Raw genomic sequence first — 26,240 nt, 5'->3', positions numbered from 1 at the left:
CGGACCTCAGCACACCTTCCCCTCCCCCCCTTACGTCAACCGTCTTTCCGCGGCTGCCGGCGGAAGGATACACGGTATATATGTAGAGGGGAGTAGAGGAAGAGCGCGGTAATCGGCGCCAGTGGGACCGTGGTCACCGGAGGAGCTGCAGTCGCTGGTGTCTGTGGTCAGCACACGTTACCCTCCCCTTTTTATTTAAAAACAAAAAGAAGAAAGCAACATTCGATATGGTGCGTATGTTCGACCGGGACCGTTAGCTCTCCTGCCGTTTGAAAGTTTTTTTTTGAAAAGAGAGCGGTCTGTTTTATGTTTTGTTTGGCGCGCGCGCGCGCGTGTGTGAGTGAACGGTGGGCAAAGCCATCAAAATGGCGGCGGTTGTCATGCGGCGGTGGCGGCTCCTCACGCCGTTCGGTTAAAATGTTGAGGTGGGGAGGGGGGGGCTGCCGAGGGTGGGGTGGGGTGAGAAGTTGGTTCGAGCATCTGACATAGTGGTGGCGGCGGGTGGCCGTTTCGGTTTGGCTGGTTTGTTTGTCTTTTGGGGGGGGTGGGGTTGACCGGGTGTATCCGCGGTCACTGAGGGGTGGGGGCGCGAGCCTGTGGGTCCGCGCGCGCCCCCCCCCCTCCCCCTCATACCCCCATCCCTATCCCCGTGCACTCTGTCCTCCCTCCATGAGGAGCCGGCCTCCGGCTGGAAGCTGCTGCATTGTGCTCGATGCGCTACTAAACGGGCGGCGAGGGAGTGATCACACCTGCATTTCCGTTAAATGTTCGCATCTACTTCTCTTCCCCCCCCCCCCCCATACCAGCCCGGGGTGTCCTTGTGCCCGTTTTGCAATTCTCTCTCTCCCTCCCTCCCTCTGTGCCACGATTGATTGCGCTCCCTCCCCACATCAGTTTGAGGGCCCCCCCCCCTTCCTCAAGCTCAAAAGGACCGAGTGCCCCATTCGCTTTCCAGGGGCTTTTATTTTTCCATCTAGTCAAACAGGTTGCTGTGTTTTTTTTTGCTTTGGTGTAGGTGGTTCCTTTCAAATCGCGCGGAATCTGCTTCGCCAACTGAGCAGAATAAACTTTTTAAATTCCTTAACGCTGCACAGAATTGCCTTTTATTTGCAAGTACATTACGTAATTGCAGATTTTTCTACATCGAGCGGTGAATCATTGTTTTGCCATCTAGGATGTAGTATATCTTGTCTCCAGCTTGCATTTGTGTTGCTGTCATGTATAAATGACACCTGCACCAGCATGTAAATCACTAATGTAAAACAGCTTTACGAGAAGCCTCCTGGCAATAAATTTGTTTTTGACCTAGCTAGCTTGTATTGGTTGTCCTCTGATTTTGCCTGTTAAAATTGGATGCTGCAACTATGACTAAACATTGCAATTTTGCTGTTGTACTTGAGCTGAACTGAAATGGCTAAATCGTAGCTTGAACTAACTTGCCTGAATGTGTAACCTTCTGGATATGAAGTCAAGAATTTGTATTTGGCTTCAAATGGGTTTTGTCAATTGTTTCAGTGCTATTATCAAGCTTTTTTCTTAGTGTTCAAAGGTTGCAGGGTTTTGAAGTGAAACTTCATATGCCCTTAAAGTTGACATTTTAATGATACCAGTTATCCAATTAGTCTAGATAATTGGATCACTCCAGGTGTTAAGATGGGAATTGAAACTTAAGGTCAGACCCAAAAATAAAATGCTCCTTCAACCTGGAAAAAGACTGACTATAATCAGTTTTTGTGAAGGGTATAGATGCGTTAAAGTTTGAATTCTGCTGCACAGTGCACATCTCTGGATGGTTGCCAGTGCTTGTATTCCATGATGCACTTTTGTCCCCAGCCAGTTAAAACACCTTTTGAGCTTAGTTGGGCATCAAACTTAGTGTTGTCACTATTTTGATTCCTTATCATTAAGACATTGTGCAGAATAGGAAACATTACTGCCCCCTCCTGGAGATTAGTGACTACTACATTTTCCTTCATTGTATTTGAAATTCTCTTATGACTGCATCAGAGTTTTGCATCCCAATGATTTCTTCCAAAACCTGATTCCACTAACATTTAATTTCACTACTTTCACTTCTGCTAGAAAATAAGCTGGAAACTGGAACTAAAAACTTGCTTTTTGAATTTGATGCATAAAAAAGTGTTTGCCTGTGCAGGTGATCAAATCAAACCTTTTGCTGATAAGTGAAACTGCTAAAACTGGAGGTTTGAACCCAACTGAGCTGCTGTATTCACCAGTGTGAAAAATTGCTGAGGATGAAATGGGATGCACATGTTTTGAGCAAGCATTCAGTGATGGACCATCTTTACTTGAACCCTCAGCTTGATAAATATCTAAGCTGATACTGGGCAATTTGAAAAAGACATTTCTGCATTTTGAAGCTGTTTGGATTACCTGTCTGATATTGAATGACTTTGATACTTTGTCATCGATAATGACATTGCTCAAATGTTGTAATTTGGGAACTGATGGGATTCGGTGGAGATTCTACGTGCAAAAGCAGCAGTATGTGCATCTTCCATTTCATTTTCTCCACAACATCTCTTGCCTTCACCAGACACTAAGATGGAAGACACTTGTGGTTGTCTTTGGAACAGCCTTTACTCCCAGTGATAGTCAGATTATTTCTGATACAAGAAACGAAGAACATTCAGTGCAAAGCTGCACATTACTAGATGAATGTCTGCAAAGCTCTGGATTAATTTTCCAAAGTGTGGAATATGCACTTGTGGCATCTGTTAAATCTAATTATTTAATCTTCTGAAAATAACAACTAATTGGTTTCAGCAAGCATAGTGAGGGTTGTATTATTTCATGTCTGCCTGAGTGCTTCAAACACAGATGCCATGTAACTACTCAACTCCTATGTGGGATGTTGTCAAACTTCTTACAGCACATGGATTTCTGCAGTATTCTCTAATGGAATTGCCATAAATGCATATTGTATCTGTTTTTAGCAGCTTTGTTTGTGGTCCTGTTTATGACCAAGTCCTGTTTTTAAGGACTAGACAGATCAGTCTTCAAACTGGCCTGGAAACATACATAGCAGTGTTGGCTGAAGTTGTCATTTGATTGTCCCTTGTATTCTAACATTGTGATTTGTCTTCCTTCCCATTTCTGATTTGGCTTCATGTCCTTAGTATTTGAGTGAAATACACCTGCCTTCTTAAATATTGACAATAGAAATGGCATCAAAGCATAAAGACAAAAATTGCAAATGGAGGTATGGGCAACATCTGGAGCAAAACAAGCTAATTTTGAGTCCAATGACAGTGTCACTGATATGGACTAAAGTTTCTCCAGTTTATACTGCAAAGCATTTCTCAGTAATCTGTCTCTGCCAAAAAGTGAGAGATGCACCTGCAAATTTCAGGTTATTGCTTTCTAAAGTCTGTTCTGATTTCTAATGTTTCAAAACGCAGCTATGTATAATGGCTTATCTTGTCTTAACAGGCTGACCAACTTACTGAGGAGCAGATTGCTGGTAAGTGACTAAATATCCTTGTATGTTAATTGATTGAGGTTTCATGTGAACTATAAATTTGTACAAATGCTAGATGTAACCTTTGAAGTGCATTAAAATGAGAGAATTTTAATGACTTCAGCACAGGAAAAAATAGGTATGAACTGGTAGCTTATTGAAGCCATGAGTCTGTTTGCAATGTCTAACAGTTGTGTACACAAGCTTGTAGGTACTACAGTTGACCTGTCTTCATAGGCAGCTGCATCACATGATTAGCTATGAAGTGAGCATCTTTTAAGGTATATATTTGGATATATAATAAACTGTCAAACTTACCAGGAACAGAAATTTTTATAGGATAAACACCTAGATTTGTTTTGTAAAGTAGATGCCTAGCAAATCCAGCTGCTGCACTGTATTGGGGCCCCCAAGCTTTTGTGCAGAAAGTTAGAAAAAGTTTGGGATTCCCAAAACATGAGACTACACTCTTGATTCGTTAAGAAATGGGTCCATTGGATTGTCAACTGATGCTAGCAACTCAAGATTGACTGCAAACTGCAGTCTTATCGAGAGCGACTGGATATTGTGCATCAGTGTTTCTAATGGTATGGGGGTTTTCAGCACTGAATATTTATGCCTTCCCTCTGTTTTTGTTTCAAACAATTTAATGCTCAATCATAACCTGGGTTCCTCCCCCTATCTGTAGGGTTACAGGCAGTCAGGATGAGATATGACCAAGGAATTGCAGTTTGGGGTCAAATGCAAAAAAAACCTTGCTGTAGTGATTTCCTACTTTCAACATTGATTTGAGTAGTTTAAGTACAGAACTGTTAAATGGCATATGCACTTAATTTTGCCTTTGTTTGTTTATTTGGATGGAAATTACATAATGATTAATCTGACATAATCAAACACCAGTGAGCATTGCCCCGTTTCAAATCTAGAGTAGGCCTGGTTAGCTGCAAGTACTTAAAGCTGAGTCTTGATTATCAGCAAATTGAATGCAAAATGTGATTATTCAAATAGTGGTAAATGTCCCATTTGCTAAACAGATCATCACTTGGTGGCATAATTAAAGCATTATCTGCCTGCTGTTTCCTATCTCAGTGAAGTCCATTCCTAGTTTACTGTGATTTAATATACTGTGGAATGGAATTGTTTGAGGTAAACATTCAAGAAAATAGCTTGACCTATCGCCCATCCAAATTGGCATTCTGCCATGTCCACGGTTCCTGGATGGATCATTAACTTGTATCAAATGCTGTTGCAAGAAAAGTGAATTACATAAATGGTGGTGTCCAGTTCAAGACTCAAATGCAAAATTTGAGTTTTGTTTCTGTCATGGTCTGCCATTTTTAATACAGATTACTGTAAAAGCTGACTTTTTGAATGCAATTGCATGAAAACATGAATTTCCTACTAATCGATTTTATTTAAACCAGCTTTAACAAAACTTCAGTAAGTGGAGCATTGAAGAGCTATCAATCCTGTGGTCCAAACACGTCTTTTGTGTTGAAAGTTATTTCTGACAAGTCAGATTTTTGGATCTTGAAACTCCAGACTTTAAACCCAAAAATAATTCTATAACATGAAAGGTTAATCTTAGTTACTTCAAATACAGGTAGCTTTGAAATTCTGTGCCTAAGCTAACTCTTATCAGTAACCACTCTCGACTAATTGGTGTCTTCAAGTTGCTAAGAAACAGTATTACATCAGTTACCACATGTGGAGGTGTTCTAGTTGCAAGCCTGAACATGCTGATACTGGCTGACTGCATGCACCCGATTGATTAGCATATTGTTAAACTTTGAGCTAAGCAATGGAGTGAAGCACTCAGTTCAAATATTGAAGCATTAGTGGGATGTGCTAGGATGTTAGCTATTGCAATCAGAGTTGTTATCCTGTCAAAATTTTAGGGGTTATGGACTTCCTAAAACAATATCCTAATCTTGCATGTTTTAAAGTAACTGATTCATGCATTTGACCAGCAACTTGGGTCATATCTAAATTGGTTTGCCCTGCAGAATCCTTCCTGGCTTTTAATTTTGCAGTTGCTGCTTTAATGTGAAACTATCCTTTTTTTCCAGAGTTCAAAGAGGCGTTTTCCCTCTTTGATAAAGATGGTGATGGCACCATAACAACGAAAGAGTTGGGGACTGTAATGCGATCTTTGGGTCAGAATCCTACTGAAGCAGAATTACAGGACATGATTAATGAAGTTGATGCAGATGGTAAGTTCAGCTGCTTGTGCTGCCTTGCTTCTTTGAAAGCATATTAGAGACCATTGTCTCCCACTCCATCACTTTGTGCCAAAAGGTGGATTACTTCAAATGCCAGGACGAATTTGTTGAGTAAATACTTGAACTCTGTTTTAAGTATAATAGGTTTTTCCTAGTGAGTTCTTGAGTATGTATGATGTAGCTCCTTGAAGTTGTCTTGTACTAACAAGTACTGTTAAGTTTTTATCCAAGATTGGAATAACTGGCCATGTTGATCTTGACTATAGTTGAGGGAATGTGGAATGACAGTATTCTAAAGATTGTAGCATTGAGTATTTTCACTTGTGAATCAGTTACTGGTGATCTTTTAATCGCCTGTCATCTATAAGCAGAATAAACATTGACATTTTGACCATCCTTATTCCATACTAAACATTTCTTGCTGTATAATCAATGTTTTCTCCAAGTCTTGAGCTGCTAAATGTATGGTGTTCCAAACATCCAGGAATGGGTACCTGTAAGAAATCTACCAATTATTCCTGAATCTCTCATTGACTTGAGGGGATCCTGGCTGAAGTGGCAATGATTTGTAATCGAATGCTTTTTCTGTGGATTGGAAGGACAGGATGAAGTTGGTCTGTGCTCCAAATCCATGATCAAAATGGGATCAGGCTGGACTCTGGGGGCCCATCCCCTCTAAGCAGCTTAACACACTTCTGCAGAGGCTCCCATTCTAATCAGCCAGTTTGGTAAGCACTTGGATTTGAGGAGTGGGCAAGTCACAAGTCAACTACTGTCTGACTTAAGTAATACTAATCTGTCAAGTAAGCAGAAACATCAACTGCATTGTGTTGAATTTACCTTTAAGACTGAGCTAGTTTCTGTTAGGCCTAAGTACTACACTAGCTTTCTTCAATGGCTGAACTATTACAATAAGTCATTAATTGCTTGTGACTTTAGCTACTGATAAAGTTGTTGAGAAGCAACCTTTGCAACTCTGAAATTCTTGTTTACTTTTAATCAACAGTATATAATTGACATAATTGCCCACCCCTAATTAAGTTTTGATCTGTAAATTGTCTGGTCAGATTGCTGATCGTGTTGCATTTGAATATTATTAGTCATTGTATTGATTCCCCACACTTCATGCAGCATTGTGGTGCACAGAGCAAGTCATAAGCTGTTTAGAAATCACTGAATTGTGATTGTACTATTGCATTAAAGTTATTAAGAGTCAGTCAGGGAAAAGCAGTGTGCAGTCTATATACTGTTGAATTTCACACCTAATTTCTTGTCCCCTGACTTGGAAATTTTTGTCTCACTGGGCATGGTGCAGTGGTTGGCACTGCTACCTCATTGTCAGGGTCCCAGGTTCAATTCCAGCTTCTGATGTCTGTGCAGTTTGCACGTTCTCCCAGTGTCTGTGGGTTCACCAGGTGCTCAGGTTTCCTCCCACAGTAAGATGTGCAAGTCAAGTGAATTGACCATGCTGAATTGCCCATGGTGTTCTGTGCACTAGTCGGGGGGAAAAAACAATGACTGCAGATGCTGGAAACCAGATTCTGGATTAGTGGTGCTGGAAGAGCACAGCAGTTCAGGCAGCATCCAAGGAGCTTTGAAATCTGTTTCGGGCAAAAGCCCTTCATCAGGAATAAAGGCAGTGAGCCTGAAGTGTGGAGAGATGAGCTAGGCTAGTCAGAGGGAGTCTGGGTGGGTTGCTCTTCTGAGGGTCTGTGCGGACTTGTTGGGCCAAGGAGCCTGTTTAGACACTGTAGGGAGTCTAACCTAATCGCCCTCCGTTACTGACCATAAATGCTCCCAACAGCAGAATATCGATGAAGCTGCTTTGCAATAAAATGGATTTCAGTCTGATTTTAATTTCTTTAAAAAAAAATTGGAGATGGTGACAGGGTAGTGGAATTATTGCTGCACTGCTAATCCAGGTAATCTGCTGACTAGGTTTCAAATGTATTTTGAATTCACTAAATATCTGGAATTAAGAATCAAATGATTGTGAAACCATTGTTACCTGTTGGAAAAACCCATCTGGTTCACTTTTGTCCCTTTACAAAAGGAAACTTATCCATACCTGGTCTGGACTGTGACTCCAGACTCTCAGCAATTTGACTCCACTGCCATGTGGCATAGACAATAAATGCAGGTCTAGCCAGTGATGTCCTCCAGTGAATGAATTCTGAAAAAATCCATTTAAATTGCTTGAATTCAGCTTGGACATATCTGGGAATAAGTTTTGGTTCCATCTTCTGTCAGCTAGCTCAAGTGCTGACTACTACTTTCACTGAACTCCTTGCTTCCCACAGACTCCATTTAACCTCCTGTCACATTTTACTCATTGTTTAACTGTAGATTTTCTTCCCATACTGATGTTTCCTATTGTACATCTCACTTAATGCACTAACATCTCTCCTTACCAGCCTCCTTCAGACCCTCTTTGTCATGGTCTGATTAACCAGCTTTTTTGCCTAACACCGATCCAAGCAGTTGACCATCCTTTGTGGCATTGATACAGAAATGCAATACCTGCTCTTCCAAGATTTCCAAATTGAAAAGGCCTCCTCTAGGCCAAAGGTGAACTTACTGAATGTCTCAATTTAGTGTTGTTCCTGCTGACCATGCAGCATCTTGGATGATCTAGATATTTTTCAGAATAAGGATCTTCCATTTAAGGTTAGGAACATCTTTGGAGAGTTCTGTTATCCAGTGAATGAGGTGGAGTGATTTCTGATTCACAAGGGCAGAGTTGTGGTGGGCAGCAGAAAAATGGAGTTAAAGCCTTTGATCCATTTACCGATTGACTGATCTGACAATGACTTCAACTCCATTTACTGAATGACAGGGCAGCCTTGAAGTTGGTAGCTGTTTCTTAGAATATGGAGGCCAACTCTGATTGGAACTCCAGCTTGCAGATTTAACATTATCTCCAGCTTCTATGTAATACAAGACTCTCCCTCTGCCCTCCCTTTAAAATCTATTGTACCTTTTTTCTTACCACAGGTTCTGCCTGACCTGAATTCTAATGTTTTTGATTCAGTCTCATTCTTTCTTGGTTGAATGAAGGCAGTGCTAATGACATTGATTCATTTGAATCCCAGGCTAATTGACTGTAGGTTTTATAACACTTAAAGATATTAAAAATTCCTGTCTGAAATGTCTAACTTGGTCATTGTCATGCCATCTTAACTATAATTACATGCCCCTGGTTCTAATAGTTGTTGTATCAACATATCAGGAAGTAAGTAAACCCTCCTGATCATTAAATGGCTTGAGTATTGGATTACAATAGACCAAAACTTGCACCTAAAATGGCTCTAAACCCAAGGCATTGTGAAACATAATGAATTCACTAGTTGAGTTTGGAGTCTGGTGCTTGTGGGTTCCAGGTCTTGGTTCCTGCCATGTTGGATTACCACTAATTGGGTGGATGAAATGGTATTGTTTCTGTTGACCATATCCAATCGATTTTCATGTTGGCTTGTCCCAGTCTCTGAATCCAAAGCTTGCTAAAATCTGAGTTCTTTGAGCTAATTATTTCTTGTCATTTTACTAAATTGATTGGATTGTAACCTCATTGGGGTAATTAACACTATTTTGGGCCGTTAAAATTCTTAAGTCTGTGCATATGTAAAGATGAGACTTGGTAGTGTTTAGCTGATTTTTGATATGTTTACACAAATTCTGTTTTGTATTTGCTCACTTAGAGTTCCAGATTGCCAGTTTTTAAATGCAAGTGAGCCAGCAACTGGCTTGATTGAAATAGCAATAGTGTATGGATTAAGCAAAATGTTTGCCCATGTTTTAGTGAACTGACACCCGATGATATCAATGGCCTCTTGTGTTGTAACTGTTCTAATTTGTTTGGAATTGCACATTAAAACTTCAACTATTTTTCAAGGCTGATATTCAATAAGACAGCGGGCAAATACCAAAAGTCTTGTACCTCCATTGCCATTCTGTTTAAGACAATCTGTATACATTGCTAGTGGTGCTATACTGTTGCTTCAAAAAATTCACTAATGTAATCAGCAAAGAAAGCAAGGTATTATTGACATCTAAAAGCTACCTTAAGCAGAATCTGGGTACTAATATAATTCTTATAATTCAAGAGCCCTCTTAATCCAATTGTACCCCAGACTTGGCAAGGTGGTTAGCAAATCATAGGAAACTAGTTTGAGGCTTGTTAATGTCATGTATCTGGTTTATTTCCTGTGGAACAGGTTTGATGTTTACAATCTAGGTAGAAACAGGAGAAAAGTCTTCTGTGCTGCAAAAGACTAACAAAACATCAGATAGACAATTAGAGCAATGCTGTTGTATAATTTTAATTACAATGGAAAAAAGTGCTGTAAGGTATTGAAATGGGAACAATGAAAGCTATTATAGAGCATAATTAACTATATACTTTGTCGTTTCTGATTAACTTGGTGGCTCTTAGCCTGATTAACTAGATAATTCAGTCTGATCTATTTATGGTTTAATAAGATTGGAACATGGTTTTAATTAGGCCACACTATATGGGGTTGCATCCAATTGAGTTGTTCTTGAGCCGCTTTTAATTGTAGCTTTGACTAGTATTCTTAACTCCCTACAATTTACATCTCATCATATAGTTGCATGTAAACATGAGCTAAGTTTTTAGCTGCTTAAGTATACAAAACAAGATTACTAAGGCAGGCAGTGTACTTTGCCACAATTGTCTTCCCTTCCTGGCCATGTAGTTCAGCATTGTTTTGTTGTAGTCTACAAAGCTTTTGTGCCTAATTTTGACATTCTGCACACTTAACTTCACTGAGGGTTAGCTGATTTTGGCAAATGATGGCAAACAGCAGCTCAGTGCCTGTATTTGCTGTTAATGTCTCACTTGACATTGGGATGTCCTCAAAGTAGAGACTCAATTGTTTAATGTGCCTCTGGTCCTTTATGGTTCATGACTATTTTTCACTTTTCAGATTAAGTATTATTGTAAATGTTCCTTTTACTTCGCCCCTAATATTTCAGGTAATGGAACTATTGACTTTCCTGAATTCTTGACCATGATGGCCAGAAAAATGAAGGACACTGATAGTGAAGAAGAAATTCGTGAGGCATTCCGTGTATTTGACAAGGTGGGCACTTCATATGCTGACTACCATCAATTATGACTTTGTACAGCCCCTGCCTCGTTGGCTACATTGAGCTTAGTACCAATCATCGCACTAATTATCTCATTGGAAATAACAATCTGATGTCCCAGAAATGGACTTTCTCTAACAAGGCAGAATTCAATGCACAGCATGATGGCAAACCTTGCCTTAATGTTCACAGTTGCATCAAGTATTCACTTTCTATTACTTTGCCTAATTGATTTCACTTGGCTCTAATCCAGCATCTAGTTTCCAGTTGTGCTTGTTGCAAGTGGAAGCTGAAGCATGTTTCAAACTGGATCAAATTCATTTTCTTTAAAGAAGGGGGCTTAAAGTTTAATATTTCTCTTCCTTGTTGCTGCTGTTTAACTCAGAAGCATGTGACTATGCTGTCCTTGCTTGTTTTGGTCCCAGACTCCTTGCAACTTTATTGCATTTGAAGGAAACAATTGAGGCGTTTTACCAGCAGTGTTCCCTTTGTTTTTTGTGCTGCTGTGGACCTCAAATGTCTCTGCAGTAGCAGCTACAGAAGCAGTGGTGCTGAGCAGCAGTGCAGAGCTTCCTGGTGGTCATGTAGCTTAAAGGGAATGTAGCTGAATGGTCAGTTTCTGCTGAACAGAAATACACACAATCTCCTGCCTTTAGTACTGGACAAGATGCTTGAGTTTGTGCTGATGAATATATTTCTGGTGTAGCAGGATACTTTATGAACTGAGGTGGAATTTCCTTGCGCCTTTTTTCTTGGGTTGGTGATCACCTGTGAATTGTACTGTCGTAAATTAATTCCAGATTGACTGACTTGGGTGTCTGGGCAAGATAAGCATTTAAAAGCGCCACCACGGTTGATTTTAAATATGATCACTTTCTAATGGCGCAGCTAATAACAAATGCAGGCTGAGGTTGTTTGTTTTAGCATATGTTACCCACACTTTCTCCAAAACGATTTAGCTCAGTGGGCTGGATATGGATAGCTGGTTTGTGATGCTGAGGGACTCCAAAGGGCTCATCTGTTAGCATACATACTGTGAGATCTCTAACTTGTTTTTTTTCTCAGGATGGTAATGGTTACATCAGTGCAGCAGAGCTCCGTCACGTTATGACAAACCTAGGTGAGAAATTGACAGATGAAGAAGTAGACGAAATGATTAGAGAAGCAGATATTGATGGTGATGGCCAAGTCAATTATGAAGGTATGCTTTACTTTTTATCTGGTATCAACTGGCAATGGAACATCTCTTGAACAAATAGGATTAGAGATCTAAATTGCTAGTTAAACATAGGTTCTGATTACTGTGGCACTGCATGCTATAAAACAATGCTTTATATGATCCAATGAAGTTTGCATTTTGAAATTGCATATTTAAAATTGGATAAATTTCATTAACTTTCCTTCCTGTTGCCTTGATTTGGGAATCATGTGCAAGTAATATGCTAAAGAATGTATCCCTACCTAGCTTTCAATTTCCTATGAAGACCCCTCAACTGCACCCTCATGTGCTGACTTGTGCTTCAGTCTTAGAATACTTGACTACATTTTTCTGAATGTTGTAAGTCATTTTGAAGTTATCCAGTGTTCCTTATGTCCTCATGTTGGATCAACAGGGGGTAGATAACACCCTCTGCCCTGCATCTTTCACCCCCCCACCCCCCAAAAATACTTAAGACTCATTGCTTCAGATGTAATCCTGTTCCGCTAAAATGGCTGAGATCACTGGCTTACCAGTAGAATAACATTTAAGACTTCGTTCCTGTAAAGTACGTGCTGACGAAAGGAAATAGTTGTAAACTTAAACCAGAATAAGAGAATCTTCACAGAACTGAACCTTTCTAATATTTCACTGAAGATCAAAGTTTCTCCTTTGGTCTAAGCTTTACTGTTACACTTAGCACTTTATACACTGGATGTGTAGTTTGGTTCTCTGGAAGTTGGATGTGGTGGCATTATCACTAGACTATAATCCAGAGGCCTGGGTTATATTCAGGGTGCCTGGGTTCAGTTTCTACCACTATGAAACCACTGTCCATTGTTTAATACAGCTGATTAACTAGTCCCTTTTTAAGGGAAGGAAACTGATCCTTACCTGGTCTCACCTGTGTGACTGCAGACCCACAGCAATGTGGTTGATTCTTAACAGCCATTGGAAGGCTTGAAAGCAGGTGGACCTCCTCACTTTAAAATCTCCTTAAGCAACTTAAGTAGCCTTGAACAGCCTTGTTTTGGGGGCTTGTGCCAAAATTGGAGTTTCCCCTCAGACAAGGTGACAAACAACCTGACCTTGATGTCAAATGTCTCAGAAATCACCTATCCCTGAAAATGATCTGTCCCACTGGCAGAGCAGACACAAGTGATTACTGTTGCTTACAGTCAAAAGGGGGTTCTCTAGGAGTTTTCAACATTTGACTCTGGACCCTGTGAACACATGGTATCATGGACAAAAACTCAATGCAGTGTACTGACTCCCTTCAGGCTGGTAAATCTATTCCTTAGCAATCACTTCTGTTTTAAGGAAGCAGAAGGTGGCACAAGCAGGATGCTGAGTGAAGATTTCAATGTCCACAGCTTGTCAGTTGAGTCCTAAAGGACAGTGGGCAATTGGACTTATTCTCTCTCCACCTACTGCAGTGTAGCTAGACAGAACTACTTGATCTCATTTCTCACCAATCTGCCTGCTGCTGATACTTCCATAGTTGTGGAAACAGTGTCATATTGATCTGTTATGGTGCTGTACTACACAGTTCAAACAGGTTGAGCAGCTCCAAATTGGGTATCCTTAATGTTATGTACCATCAGAATCTTATTCCAACATGATCTCCAATCTAATGGGCTGGCATATTCTGGTCCTAAATTATCATTGATCACAGTTCAATGAATGCTGGAGAGCATGCTAGGAGAAGTACCAGGCAGAGGTCTGAAACTGATGAATAATCAGACTACCTGAAACAGCACAAGCTGCAAGTGAGACAAAGCTGGATTCTGCTACAACCAATAGGTCTGATCTAAGCCCTGCAATGCTGTCACATCCAAGCGAATCACTCGAGTTGGCAGCTTAAATATACCATCAACAGTGGAATCCCACACTGCAGTAGCAAGGGTAACAGAAGCACTTGCTTTCACTTTGAGCCAGATGTGCCGAGCAGATAACCTATCTTGGCTTCTTTCAGTTTCCTGACATTAGTACCAGTGTTCAGCCAATTTGTTATACTAAACTACACACCATATCAAAAGAAATGTCTAGAGGCATTGGTTACAAGTTATGTGCCCTGGCAATATTCTGGTAAATGTCTGAAAGACTTGTTCCAGAACTTGCCATACTGAGACCAAATGCACAACTGTGTATACTGGAGAAACTCAGTCTGGCAGCACCTGTAGAAAGAAAGCAGAATTAACACCTTCGGTCCAGTGAACCTTTGGATTCTGAAGGAGGGTGTGACTCTTTCCATTAATGCTGTCAAGACTGGCTGAGTTTCTCCAGCTTCTATTTTTCTTTACCATACTTTGAGCTGCTACTTCAGAAGCTATTGAATCCTTCATTATTAAAATACTGAGTTGACCAGAAGCCAAACTGGATTAGCTGTTTAAAATGGTGGCTATAAAGAGCAAGTCAGTGAACTTGCTCGACACTCTAGCGATCTTTGCTTCCTGAAAGGAATAGATTAGTGGTGGAATACTCCAAAGTGCCTATTTAAGTGCAGCTTCAGCACTCTAGCTTGACAGCATCTGAGATGAGGCAGCCTGCTTGATTGGCACCATATCCAGTCATTCCCTCTACTAATGTTCAGTAGTGGCAATGCATAGAACATGCAAAATGCACTGCAGAAATTTGCAAAATCTTTAAGCACCTTACACAACCCTGACTGCTTCCCTCTAGAAGAAAGAGGGCACATGATGGAACATGATCAGATGGCATGTTGCCTCAGTGTCAGCAACCAGGGTTTGATTCCAGCCTTGAGTGGGTGGTTTTGGAGCTTGTTTTCTGCTGAGTGCTCAGGTTTCCTCCGACAGTCCTAAGATGTGCAGTCAAATGTATTTGTCATCCTAAAATGTAAAAGATGGTGCTCAGTCTAGGTGGATACTCCTGAGGGTTGGTGCTGACAATGGACCAAATGGCCCCTCCCCCCTTTTATGTAGGGCTCCTGATTTTGTAAAACACCTGCACATTCTCCTCCAAACCACCACCTGATTTTGGAAATTACTTCCTTCAGTGTCAAAATGCTTGAATGGATGCCCAAAAGCATTGTCAATCTCACTGTAGCAAATGTACTCTAAGCAGCTCCCTACCTTGAACAATTGGGGACAGGAAAAATGCTAGCCTGTCAGTGACACCCATGTGTCACACTTAAATGTGGAAAATTGGCCAAGTGTCCTGTACAAAGCTTAAATCCAAGGTAGTTATTGCTCCACTAGTCTACTCCATTAATGACGTGGAGGCTGTTGTGAAGTGCTATCAGGTAGCTGCTTGGTAATGACTTGCTTACTGGCACTGGTTGGGTTTTGCTAGAGCTAATCATCCATTTGTTGTGATGGCCTTGGTTCGGATATCAAACAAAGAGCTGAATTTGAGGTTGATAGATTCTAGCTGAGTTTCTCCATCCAAAGCAACATCCTTGAGCCTCTGCTGTACACATTTTTCCTGTAGTGAGGTTTCCAGAGCTGTGCACATACTCTAGCTGTGGCCTGATCAGTGCTTTGTAGAACACCAACACTACCTCCTTGTTCTTTCATCCTCAACTGAAGAAAGTGTCCCACATGCTTGCTTAACTATACTATTCTGCTACCATCACAGGATTTAAAGGCATGAGGATGAGTATATGAATAGGAAGGGTTTAGAGGGATATGGGCCAAATGTTGTCAAATGGAGCTAAGTTTAGGAGATGTCATGATGAGTTGGACTGTATGTTGGATTCAAGGGATCTGAATTACCCAAAGATTCCTCTGGATTGCTTAGGGATCAATGTCCTGCTATTTTTAAATGTTTTACTTGTTTCTTCCAAAGTGCATCACCTTGTACTTATCAGGGTTCAATGCCCTATGTCCATCTGACCAGCTCTTGTATATTTTCCTGTAACCTGTGACCATCATCACTGTTAACCACTAATCTTGGTCTTGTCTGCAAATTTGCTAAACATTCCAACCCACACTTTATCCCTTATGTATATAAACAATAAGGGTTCTGGTACTAATCCTTGTGGTACACTGTCTTCCAGTCCCTCAAACAGCTTTCTGCTGCTACTGTGTCCTATTACTAAGCCCGTTTCTGATCCATCTCATCAAGTTGCCCTCCGTTCTGTGCTTTAACTTTCTCAGTCTCTCATGGACCTTGTCAAAAGCTTTGTTAAAATCTATGAACTACACCAATTCAACTTGATTCACCATACATATTTTTCAAAAATATCTAACAAATTTGGGCATGACCTCTGACAAACTATTGACTATCCCTGATTAATCTATGCCTTTCTAAATGAGTAATTCACCCCTTCAGAACTTTCTCCAGTAGTTTGCTTGAGTTTCACCAGTTCATCTCTACTACCCCTTGTTACAAAGTGGAGCCACATTACTCGTCCTCCAGTTCCTCGGCATTCCAGAGCAAGGTTTGTGAGCAGATTTGCACTGAAACGTCTGCAGCACACATTCCCAGCTCGGTGAACAGAACCACAATGTTCCAGTGCAAGCTTGAACTATAATCTTGTGGTCTCTAGTGCCTAAGTGCACCCCCCCACTGCTGTTGTCACATCACTTGTTTGGCGGCTTTCCCCAAAACCAGGGTCAGCACTGCGCTCCCTTGTTGAGCTTACTATGGAGTCCAGTTCAATTCGAGTTCCAGTTGGAATGCTGTGCTTCAGATTTCTCGTGCATGTCTTTGGCTTGTCCTAGGATGGATGTGTTGTCCCAGATGAAGTGGTATCCTTCCTCCTCCAAATGAGAATACAAGTAAGGGGGTCATGCCATTTTGTGCTTAGTTGATCATGTATCCTGGTGGCTAGTTTTCTGCTTGTCTGTCCAGTGTAGTGTTTCAGTCCTTGCATGTATTTTGTAAATGACTGAAAAATGTGTTGCTGGAAAAGTGCAGCAGGTCAGGCAGCATCAAAGGAGCAGGAGAATCGACATTTTGGACATAAGCCCTTGTAAATAGTTTTGCTTGTCTGTATAGTTCATTAGTTGCTGTTTTAGTGTTGGTGGGTTTGTGGGCTACCATGATGCCATGGGGTCAGTAGTCTGGCAGTCATTTCAGATGCCTTTTTTGATGTAGGGGAGAGTGGCTAGGGTTTGTGGATGTGTTTTTCTGCTTGTTTGGGTTTATTGCCGAGAAATTGGTGGACTGTTGTTCACTGGGTACCCATTCTTTTTGAAGAGTGATAGGTTATTTTCCTCCACCGTGTTGACTTGTTTCAGCAATGTTCTGATGCAGCTCCATTTGTGGGTGTTGAGATTGCGTCTGTTTTTCTGTACATGCTAGTTTGAAGTTCCCTGTTGGCTGTTTGCTCTACTGTGACATCTAGGAATGGCAGTTTGTTTTCTCTTAGTGAATTTTATGCCAGTAAGGGTAGTATTGATGGTCTTTAAGGTTCTCTAACTTTCATTTAGTGCTGAAAAAGGTGTCATTCACATATTGGACCCAGAGTTTTGGTTGGCAGAGCTGTTTGCTCAAGTTTCTGCATTACTGCCTCTGCTAAGAACACTGGTTTTGGAGATCCTGTGGGTGTTCCAGCAGTTTGTCTGGGTTTTGTTGAAGGTGAAGTGGGTGGTAGGTCCACTAGCTTGATGCTGTTCTCCTTGCTGATTGTTAGTGGTGTTTGGTGTATGTGTCTTGGGTTTTCTAATAGGTAGTCAGTGTTTCCTTGGCCAAGTTTATGCTGATTGAAGTAAATGGGGCTATTACATCAAAGGAGACCATTATTTCACTCTCTCTTCTAGCTTAGTGTCTTTGGTCTTCAGGAATTCTTGGGTGCAGTGGATGGAGTGGCGTGAGCCTTCTAAAGTGTTTTAGTCTTTGGTGTAGCTCCTTGGCCAATATGTATGTTGGTGTTCCAGGTAGAGACTATGGACTGAGGGTATGGGGGAGGGGGGGGGCTCCTGGTTTGTGAATTTTGGGTAGTCCATAGTGGTGTGTTGGAACTTTTATCAACAGTGTTAGACTCCATCTATCACCCCCGGAGAAAGGAACAGAAATGACATTACCAACCCAAAGAAAGCAGGAGTATTCAGCATTGCTTTGCATGAGGTCCACTGAAGATATTACCTAGTAAGTAAAGAAACTTCTGGAAATGAACCTTTTCAGCTCAGCAAGCAAACCTACACCCAAAACCTCAACCTGAACTCAATCTTAACACTCGCTCTCATTCATGAGCTTGCCCACCACAACATTCAGAAGCTTCAATGACAAAGCCTTGTTTGAGGTTGCTTCCAAGATCTCTCTCTCTCTCTCTCTCCTTATTGCAGTAATTGACTCCTTAATACCACCTTTTTTTACACCCTCTGACACGCCTAGAGGTCCTAATCTTGGAATATTGAGTTGCCAATCCAGTCCTTCTCTCAATCATGTTTCTGATATATCATACTTCATGTGTCCATTCAAGTAACTAATTCATCAGTCTTACCATTACTACAAGACCATCCAGCCTTGCTTTAGTCTCAGACTTCCTTCCTGTGGTGCAGCATGATCTGTTTCATTGATTTGTTGTCTCTGCCTGCCAGACAAGCTTGAACTCCTACAAATGGCACTAGTAAACCTACCTGCATGGATGTTGGTCCCAGTGTGGTTCTGGTCCACATATGTATTTGTATATGTCCCACCTTTCCCAAAAACTGTCCAAGTAATTCAAAACCCTCCCTCTAACACATTCTTTTGAGCCATGTGTTCAGTGTCTATTCCTGTTTCTGAACTCAGCATCTGTTACTTGGAGTAATCCTGAGATTACAACCACTTGAGGTCTGCTTTTAATCTAATGTCTAGTTTACTGAATTCTTGATGTAAGACCTCATTCCTCACTTTGCCTATATTATTGGTACCAATGTGTGCAAGACCTCTAACTCATCACCCTTGATTCCTGGCCTAGGCGGCACCATCCTGAAGTCAGGCATTTCTGCAGTCAGTTTATCTGCTCCCCAACTAAAGAATCACCTATGACTTCTGCCTTCCTTCCCCTGTTGCTTGTGATACTGGAGCTTGGATCTGATTGTTCGCGATATCAGCACTCATCAGCTTCCAAAATGGAATGCTGGTTAGTGAGTAGATCACAGGGACTTTTGCACTACCTATTTGTTCTTTCTGGACTGTCCAGTCACCCATTCTATCCTTTCCTCTGATCCCTTGAACTGCCATGTGCTATCCACTTAAGTCAGCCTTGTGGTTGCACCAGTGTTTCCAACTGGTGCTCCAGCTTGTGCAGATGGGGCACTTGCACATGGTCATCTTGGATACTGGCAATGTCTGAGGCTCTGCATGCAGCTGATCTGGCCTTTCTTGAAATGTCAAGCTTACAATTAATGCCTTAGACTGGAATTTCATCTTATCTGTTAGACTTTCTCCTCTTTACAAACCTTGGCCTGTAAAGTCCCACTGCTCTCTCCCTCTTGGATAAGAAAAAGGTGACCAGTCTGCACTAATCCAGAGCACATTCCTTTTAGCTGTTACTGAAAGCCACACTAGATTCTTGCATTGTTTCTGTAGCTTTCTAGTTACTATGTCCCTCCCATCTCTCTGCTACTAGGTGCTCTCTTAAAAACTAGACCAGAATCTACATGGTGCTAAATTTATGGGCTTGCTGACCAGTGTCCATGATGCAATGTTTGTCAACTGCTGCTCCAAGCAAAGTGCTCTGTTAGGTGAGAATGATTGCCCTGACATAAAGACTGCTTCAGTGGAATTGGAGTCCAAGCAAAGCTGAAGTTAAATGATTGAGGAAAACACTCTTGCTTTTCACAAAGGTAGATTGTTTGTCAGTCAGGTCAGTGGTCAGGCAGCATCTGAAGAGAAAGCAAGCTAATGTTGAGTCTAGAATTTTAGAGCTGAAGTGAAATACGCTTTCAGCACGGAAAAGCTATCTAAACTTGATACTTTGCTTTCTTTCTGTAGATGCTGCATGACCCACTAATTTGTTTAGTTCAGATTCCAACATCTGGTAATTTGCTCCTACATCTTTAAATTTTTATCCTCTCCTCCCTTTAAACCTGTGCCTTCTGATTTTTTGGACTCCATACCTGGTGAAGACCTTGCATGACCACATAATCCTCTACTAAGGTCACCCCTTTCCTCCCTCTTGCCACCTCCCCCATTCTCTCCCCCTGCCCCCCATTAATCTTTTTCAGTTTAATCAAATGCCTCCCATAGCTGGTGGACCAGAATTGTACACTAACTCCAAATGTGGCCTTTCTCGTGCTTATGCAGATGTAACCGTGCATCCAAACTCCTGTACTTGGTGTTCTGATCAAGGTGTGTGCCAAGTACCTTTGCTGTCACTGTGAACTGTGTACTACATCCACAGATTCTGAAGTCCTACCCTAGTTTGTCTTATCAAAACTTTGCATTTATCTGCATTAACTCCTACCTGCCACTCAGCAAGATCCTGTTGTACTGTTAGATAATTTGTACTGTCCATTATGCCACCAAACTTAGCAGTCATGCCTCCTATTTCTCATACAAATTTTTTTTATATAAACAATCTAGTGCTGATCCTTGTAGCATGATGCTAGTCATTCTGAACAACAACCCTTATCTCCTCCTATCAAGCCAATTTTGTATCTTGGCTAGCTGTCTGTGGATACTGTGATCTGATTAGTCTACCATGCAAAACCTTATCAAAGGCCTTGAAGTTTACATCAACCACCTCTGCTGCCCTGCCTTAAGTTGTTTACTTGGATTTTAAATTTCCATTCACTTGTATCTTATGCCTCCTTTTCACTTCAAAAATTAACTTTTGAATCATTCTGAAATTATTCCTAATCTTGTGCTTTACCCAAATGAGATCTCTGCCTCTATCTTGAATCCTGGCACTCAACTGTAAGAAAACACATGGCATGTTTCAGTTGTCCATTGATAAGTCTACTGCCTGTGGGTGAATTTACCTGGAACCTGATGTGAATGATTGAACATAAGACTTCATTTTATTTACCTTTTTTGGAGAAGGTATAAAAACATCTGCACCTTGATGCAGGTCTTTCAGTTTGGTTCATGTCTTTCGTGACCCACTGTTTTAATGTCTTTGGGCAAGTACTTTTGAAGCACAATCACTATGTTGGGCATGTGCAAGTGAAGCTGCACAGTGCCAATTAGCTATTCTGTTTTGAGGATCAACCGTGCAGGTATTGCTTTTCATGCAGGTGCGTTAAAACATAACATTGCAGCACAGTACAGGTCCTTTGACCCTCTATGGTTTTACAGGTTGGTGCAACAATCTGAAGACCATCTAACCTACACACTTCCATTTCCATCCTTCTGTCTATCCAATGACCATTTAAATGCCCTTAAATTGGCACGTCTATAATGATGCAGGCAGGGTGTTCCATACCCTTTCTACTGAATAAAGAAACTACCTCTGACATCTATCTATTGCCACTCAGTTTAAAACTATGTTCCCTTGTGCTAGCCATAACTATTCAAGGAAAAAGGTTCTCACTGTCTACCCTATCTAACCCTCTAATTATGTCTCAATTAAGTCACCTCTCCACCTTAACCAAAACAGCCTCTCATCCTAGTAAATTTCTTCTGAATCCATTCCAAAGCTTCCACCTCCTTTCTACAATGTGGTGATCAGAACTTTGCACTAGTTTTGTATAGCTGCAGTATGACCTCTGCACCCAAACTCAATCCCTCTGTATTAATAAAAGCTAACACCGTATGCCTCAACAGCCCTATCCACCTGGGTGGAAGCTTTCAGGGACCCATGTACATGGACACTGAGACCTCTCTGCTCCTCTACACTGCCAAGAATCTTACTAGCCTAGTACTCTGCAGTCCTGTTGCTCCTTCCAAAGTGAATCACCTCTTCTTTCCACATTAAACTCTATATTTGCCAACTCTGGAGCTTCTGTTGTGGTTCTGTTTGCGCTGGGAATTTGTGTTGCAGACGCTTCGTCCCCTGTCTAGGTGACATCCTCAGTGCTTGGGATCCTCCTGTGAAGCACTTCTGTGAGCTTTCCTCTGGCATTTGTAGTAATTTGAATCTGCCATTCCGGTTCAGTTCCAGCTGTCTGTTGCAGTGGTCGCTATATTGGGTCCAGGTCGATTGTGCTTATTGATTTGAATCTGTGGATGAGTGCCATGCCTTGGAATTCCCTGGCCATTTCTAAGGAATTCTTAGAGGCATAGCACTCATCTACAGATTCAATCAATAAGCACATCAACCTGGACCCAATATACCGACAGCTGGAACTGACAACCGGAAGTGGCAGATTCAAACCACTACAAATGCCAGAGGAAAGATCACAGAAGTGCTTCACAGGAGGCTCCCAAGCACTGAGGATGTCACCTAGACAGGGGACGAAGCGTCTGCAACACAAATTCCCAGCTCAGCGAACAGAACCACAACATCGAGCACCCGAACTACAAATCTTCTCTCAAACTCTGGAGCTTCTGTCCCTCTAACCTGTAATATCCATTGGCATTATTCATACCTCTCCCAACCTTAGTATCTGCAGATTTACTAACACATCTTTCTATGCCCCCCTCCAGGTCCTTATAAAAATGTCAAACAGCAGTAGCCCTGAAACCGATCCTTATAGTACCCCATTAATAACTGAGCTCTAGGATGAACTCTTTCCATTGACCACCACACATTTTTCAGCTAGCTAGCTTCTGATCCAAACTGCAAATCACCCTCCATATGGCTATTTTGTGCAATAGCCTACCATGAGGAACCTTATCAAATGCTTTACTGAAATCCATATACACCACAAGTGTTTACCCTTGTCTGCTTGTCCTCAATTCAGTAAGGTTTGGGAGGCATGACCTACCTTCACAAACCAGGGCATTTGCTCTCCTCCAGTCTTCTGCCACCACTCCTGTAGTTAGCTGAGTGGGCAGAGTCTAGGAGTTGTTTAAAAAATTTCAGTGAAGCTGGCACCTACCTCAATATCAGACACTTAATGGCAAACTTGTGGGCTGCTGAAAGTCAGCAGTCCATTCTTGTGATTTGAGGAACGTGTAATAGCACCACCATTTAAACTAATGGGACTGGAATCACATGACCAATATGTTTTAAGTTTGTGCTCAAAAGGTCCCCAATTTGATTGCATTGTAGTGAGTTCATGCTAACTGGGTACACGTCCGTACAATGCATGGGACTGGAGATTCAGAAGTTCATTCCATGAACATTAAGTGAATTGAATATTTGATTCTGCTGATTGCTACATTAACCTTCCTATCAATGTTTCATCACTATCACAGTAATATTTGGCTAAGCATGAATGCTTAGATTTTTGGCAGAACTTAAATGTTGCAGTTGGCTCACTTTTTTAATCTTTGAATTCAAGTTAGATGCTTAAATTCAGTGTGACAACTACTAGAAATGTCACCCTTTGCTCCCTCACATTTAACCAGCATCACTTGAATTCAAATCTGGCTCCGGAGATAAATTACTCTGAAGTGGGTGGTTTAATTCCATTCATATGTAATGCTCATTTGCAGTAGATCTCCATGTTGAGGGGTTGCCTCTGCTGATTTTGATTGTGAATTAAAATGAGACCCCAAAGGTGCTGCCATGGTTCCTCCATCTTGTTCAGTCAGGCAAGATGGTTACTTTTGAACAATGAGGTCAATCTGAACTGATACTGATCTGTTGAATGGAATATTAGGCTGAGGGGTGACCTTCCAGACACTTTTTAAAAAAAAAAAAATCATGAGGGGCATGGATAGGGTCAGTAGACAAGGCCTTCCCTCAGGATAGGGGAGGCCAAAGCTAGAAGGCACATGTTTATGGTGAGGGGGGAAAGATTTAAAAGGGACCTAAGGGGGTAACTTTTATGCAAAGGGTAGTGCATTTTTATATTGAAGTGCCAGAGGTGGTGGAGGCTGGTACAATGACATTTAAAAGGCATCTAGATGTGTACATGAATAGGGAGGGTTTGGAGAGATGGCTGAATGCTGGCACATGAGCCTAGGACTGATTTGTGCTGTAAATTTCTGACTATTCTAAAGTAAATTTCAATAAAAGTTTCAATTCTTTTGTCCACAGAATTCGTACAGATGATGACTGCAAAATGAAGAATTTTATCTTTTCCCCTTCCTAGAAAAAAGTTCAAATCTTTTACTTACCTCTTGCAAAATGTTCATTTATTCATTCTGTTTCTGTATAGCAAAAGTTACTGAATGTCAAGAAAAAAAAAACCTGTCCACAAACTCTGCATGTAAATGATCAGTGGTCCTGTCCCCAAAGATCTTCAAGCCATGCATCAGTAAAACTTGTACTACCTTAAAAACTAAGGCAATTGGACTCTATGAAGTTCCTTGCTGAAACACTGTTTGGGCTGGCCAGTTTTTCATGCATGCAGCTTGACAGTTGAGCACAGCCTGGCTCTGTTAATTCCACTTTATGTTCTTTGTGGGAATAGTTTAGTTTTTCCAGTTTCTATATTGTACCAGGATTGTTCCTGAAAAGTTGGCTAAATTGAGTGCTGAGGCAAGAAAAAAATAGGTTGTAATTATATGATGGTCCCTGGAGTGGAATTGTTTTCATACTTAATGTGTGCTCTCAAAACAATTACCAGGATTGAAGATCTTGATTTAAACTAAAAGGATGGCATGTCTATATAAAACTTGGTTAACGTGTCTGATTGCACTATCGTGAAACGGATGTCAGGCAATTTACCGTTCACTGAATTTTTAAAGTTACCTATGATAAGGGAGTGTCTCAGACTCTCATGTTTAACTTCTGTTCTGTACCATAAACTTGGAGCCGTCAGAGTATATATCTACATAGGACTTCAGCACAATGACGACATGGCTGTTCAGCAAATTACAATTATGTCCATTCCAAGTTGTAAATGCTAGTCTTTTTTTTCCAATAAAAGACCATTAACTTAAGTCTCTTGGGTGCCAAATTTATTTAATTCACTTTTTTCAGTTACATTCAACCATTACTAAAATTTTCTGGTTGGTTTTTCATATCAGCCAATGATCGCTGTGCTTCAGCTTATGTAAGACCATTACACAAGTGGATATTTGCAAGAAATGTTTTTAAATGGGCCTGTTGAGCGGTTTCTGTTCACAGTAGGTGAATGCACCAAATTCTCTCAAATCACTTGGTGTCTATTTAATTGGGTATAGACTGATTATTTATTTGCAGTTAATTTGCTTACTAGACTGTCTTTTTCATGTTAACTTGCTGCAATCTATATAGTTTCATATCAAACAAATCTCCACTTTTAAAGGTTCTCAAATCAGTATTCCTGCTGTACATAGAATTTAAATGTTTAACAGCTGAAGTAATTAGATCTTCAACTGCTTTTCAGCCCTGGAGAACATTTTTGGTTTACTTTGCATTTATTTGCAATGCATCTTGCTTTACCTTTTGAGTCACACAGGCTGAGTTTGCTGTCCTGAGTAGTTTTGGAGCTGGGAGGTCTTTATGAAGTAGGCAGCATTTGATCACACAACCTTGACACATCCATATGCACCAAAGACTGACCCACCCCATCTTTTTTGGATCTCCTGAAGCTTAGTTCTCTGCTCTTCAATCTGGCCAGGCTTGGAGAAATGAAGGCTACTGCCTGATTGGAGCATGATCCAAACCCAAGAACTTTCCATGGCTTAAGTGGTGAATGTTTCATGCACAAACTTGGATTTGGGAGGAGTGTTCCTGGTTGCATAGAGGCTGAAGATCTGAATGGACTCATAAGCTAATCTTGGAATTGATGAGGGTCTGATACCAGTAGCTTATGCTGATATGTTGCAATTTATTTTGATGCTGTGTTCAGATGTGGGAGATGGATGCCAGTTTCTCATGTGCATCAGATAAACCAGTTTAACTTGATGTTACTGTGTTGTAAGTATCAAAACTAAACTTAATGCTTTATGTATTAAAATTGTAGCAAAAGCTACTAATAAATGGAATCAATAGTGCTATTTGTGAATAGGATTGTGCATTTGTCACTTAAAACTGGGTGTGCCTTAATCTAAACTTTCAACCAGTTGCAACATTATTTAAAGGATATCGTCACTCAGTTATTGCACTGGCTTCTATAGTAATTGGTTCAATAAATTGGAAACTTGTACCTCAATCATGTGTACAGAAGTACAGTTTAACTAACAAGTTTCAGATATAAATATGGTATTTGCCACTTCTGATTTTCCTGTATTTCAACTAAGTTTGTATTACTCAGCTCTTGCCATCTAGCAGAGCTTAAGTGCATATTTTTTGGCATGATAAAAGAACTGGAGCATTATTCCTTTTTTCCAGAATGCAGATATGAAAACTTGTGAT

At 40.9% G+C, this 26,240-nt stretch overlaps 1 protein-coding gene across 1 annotated transcript; it reads left to right on the top strand.

The window, feature by feature from the left end:
* Window positions 1-60: 60 nt before the first annotated feature.
* On the top strand, window positions 61-24,841 carry LOC140476078 (calmodulin-1). Its single transcript, XM_072568082.1, has 6 exons — window positions 61-230; window positions 3,454-3,484; window positions 5,551-5,694; window positions 10,699-10,805; window positions 11,878-12,013; window positions 23,994-24,841. Exons 1-6 carry the CDS (start codon window positions 228-230, stop codon window positions 24,020-24,022), a joined length of 450 nt encoding a protein of 149 aa, XP_072424183.1. The 5' UTR covers window positions 61-227; the 3' UTR covers window positions 24,023-24,841.
* Window positions 24,842-26,240: the final 1,399 nt, after the last annotated feature.

This window comes from Chiloscyllium punctatum, chromosome 4 (genome assembly GCF_047496795.1).
Source record: "Chiloscyllium punctatum isolate Juve2018m chromosome 4, sChiPun1.3, whole genome shotgun sequence".
NCBI lineage: Eukaryota > Metazoa > Chordata > Chondrichthyes > Orectolobiformes > Hemiscylliidae > Chiloscyllium > Chiloscyllium punctatum.
This window is presented reverse-complemented; position numbering and strand designations above follow the sequence as displayed.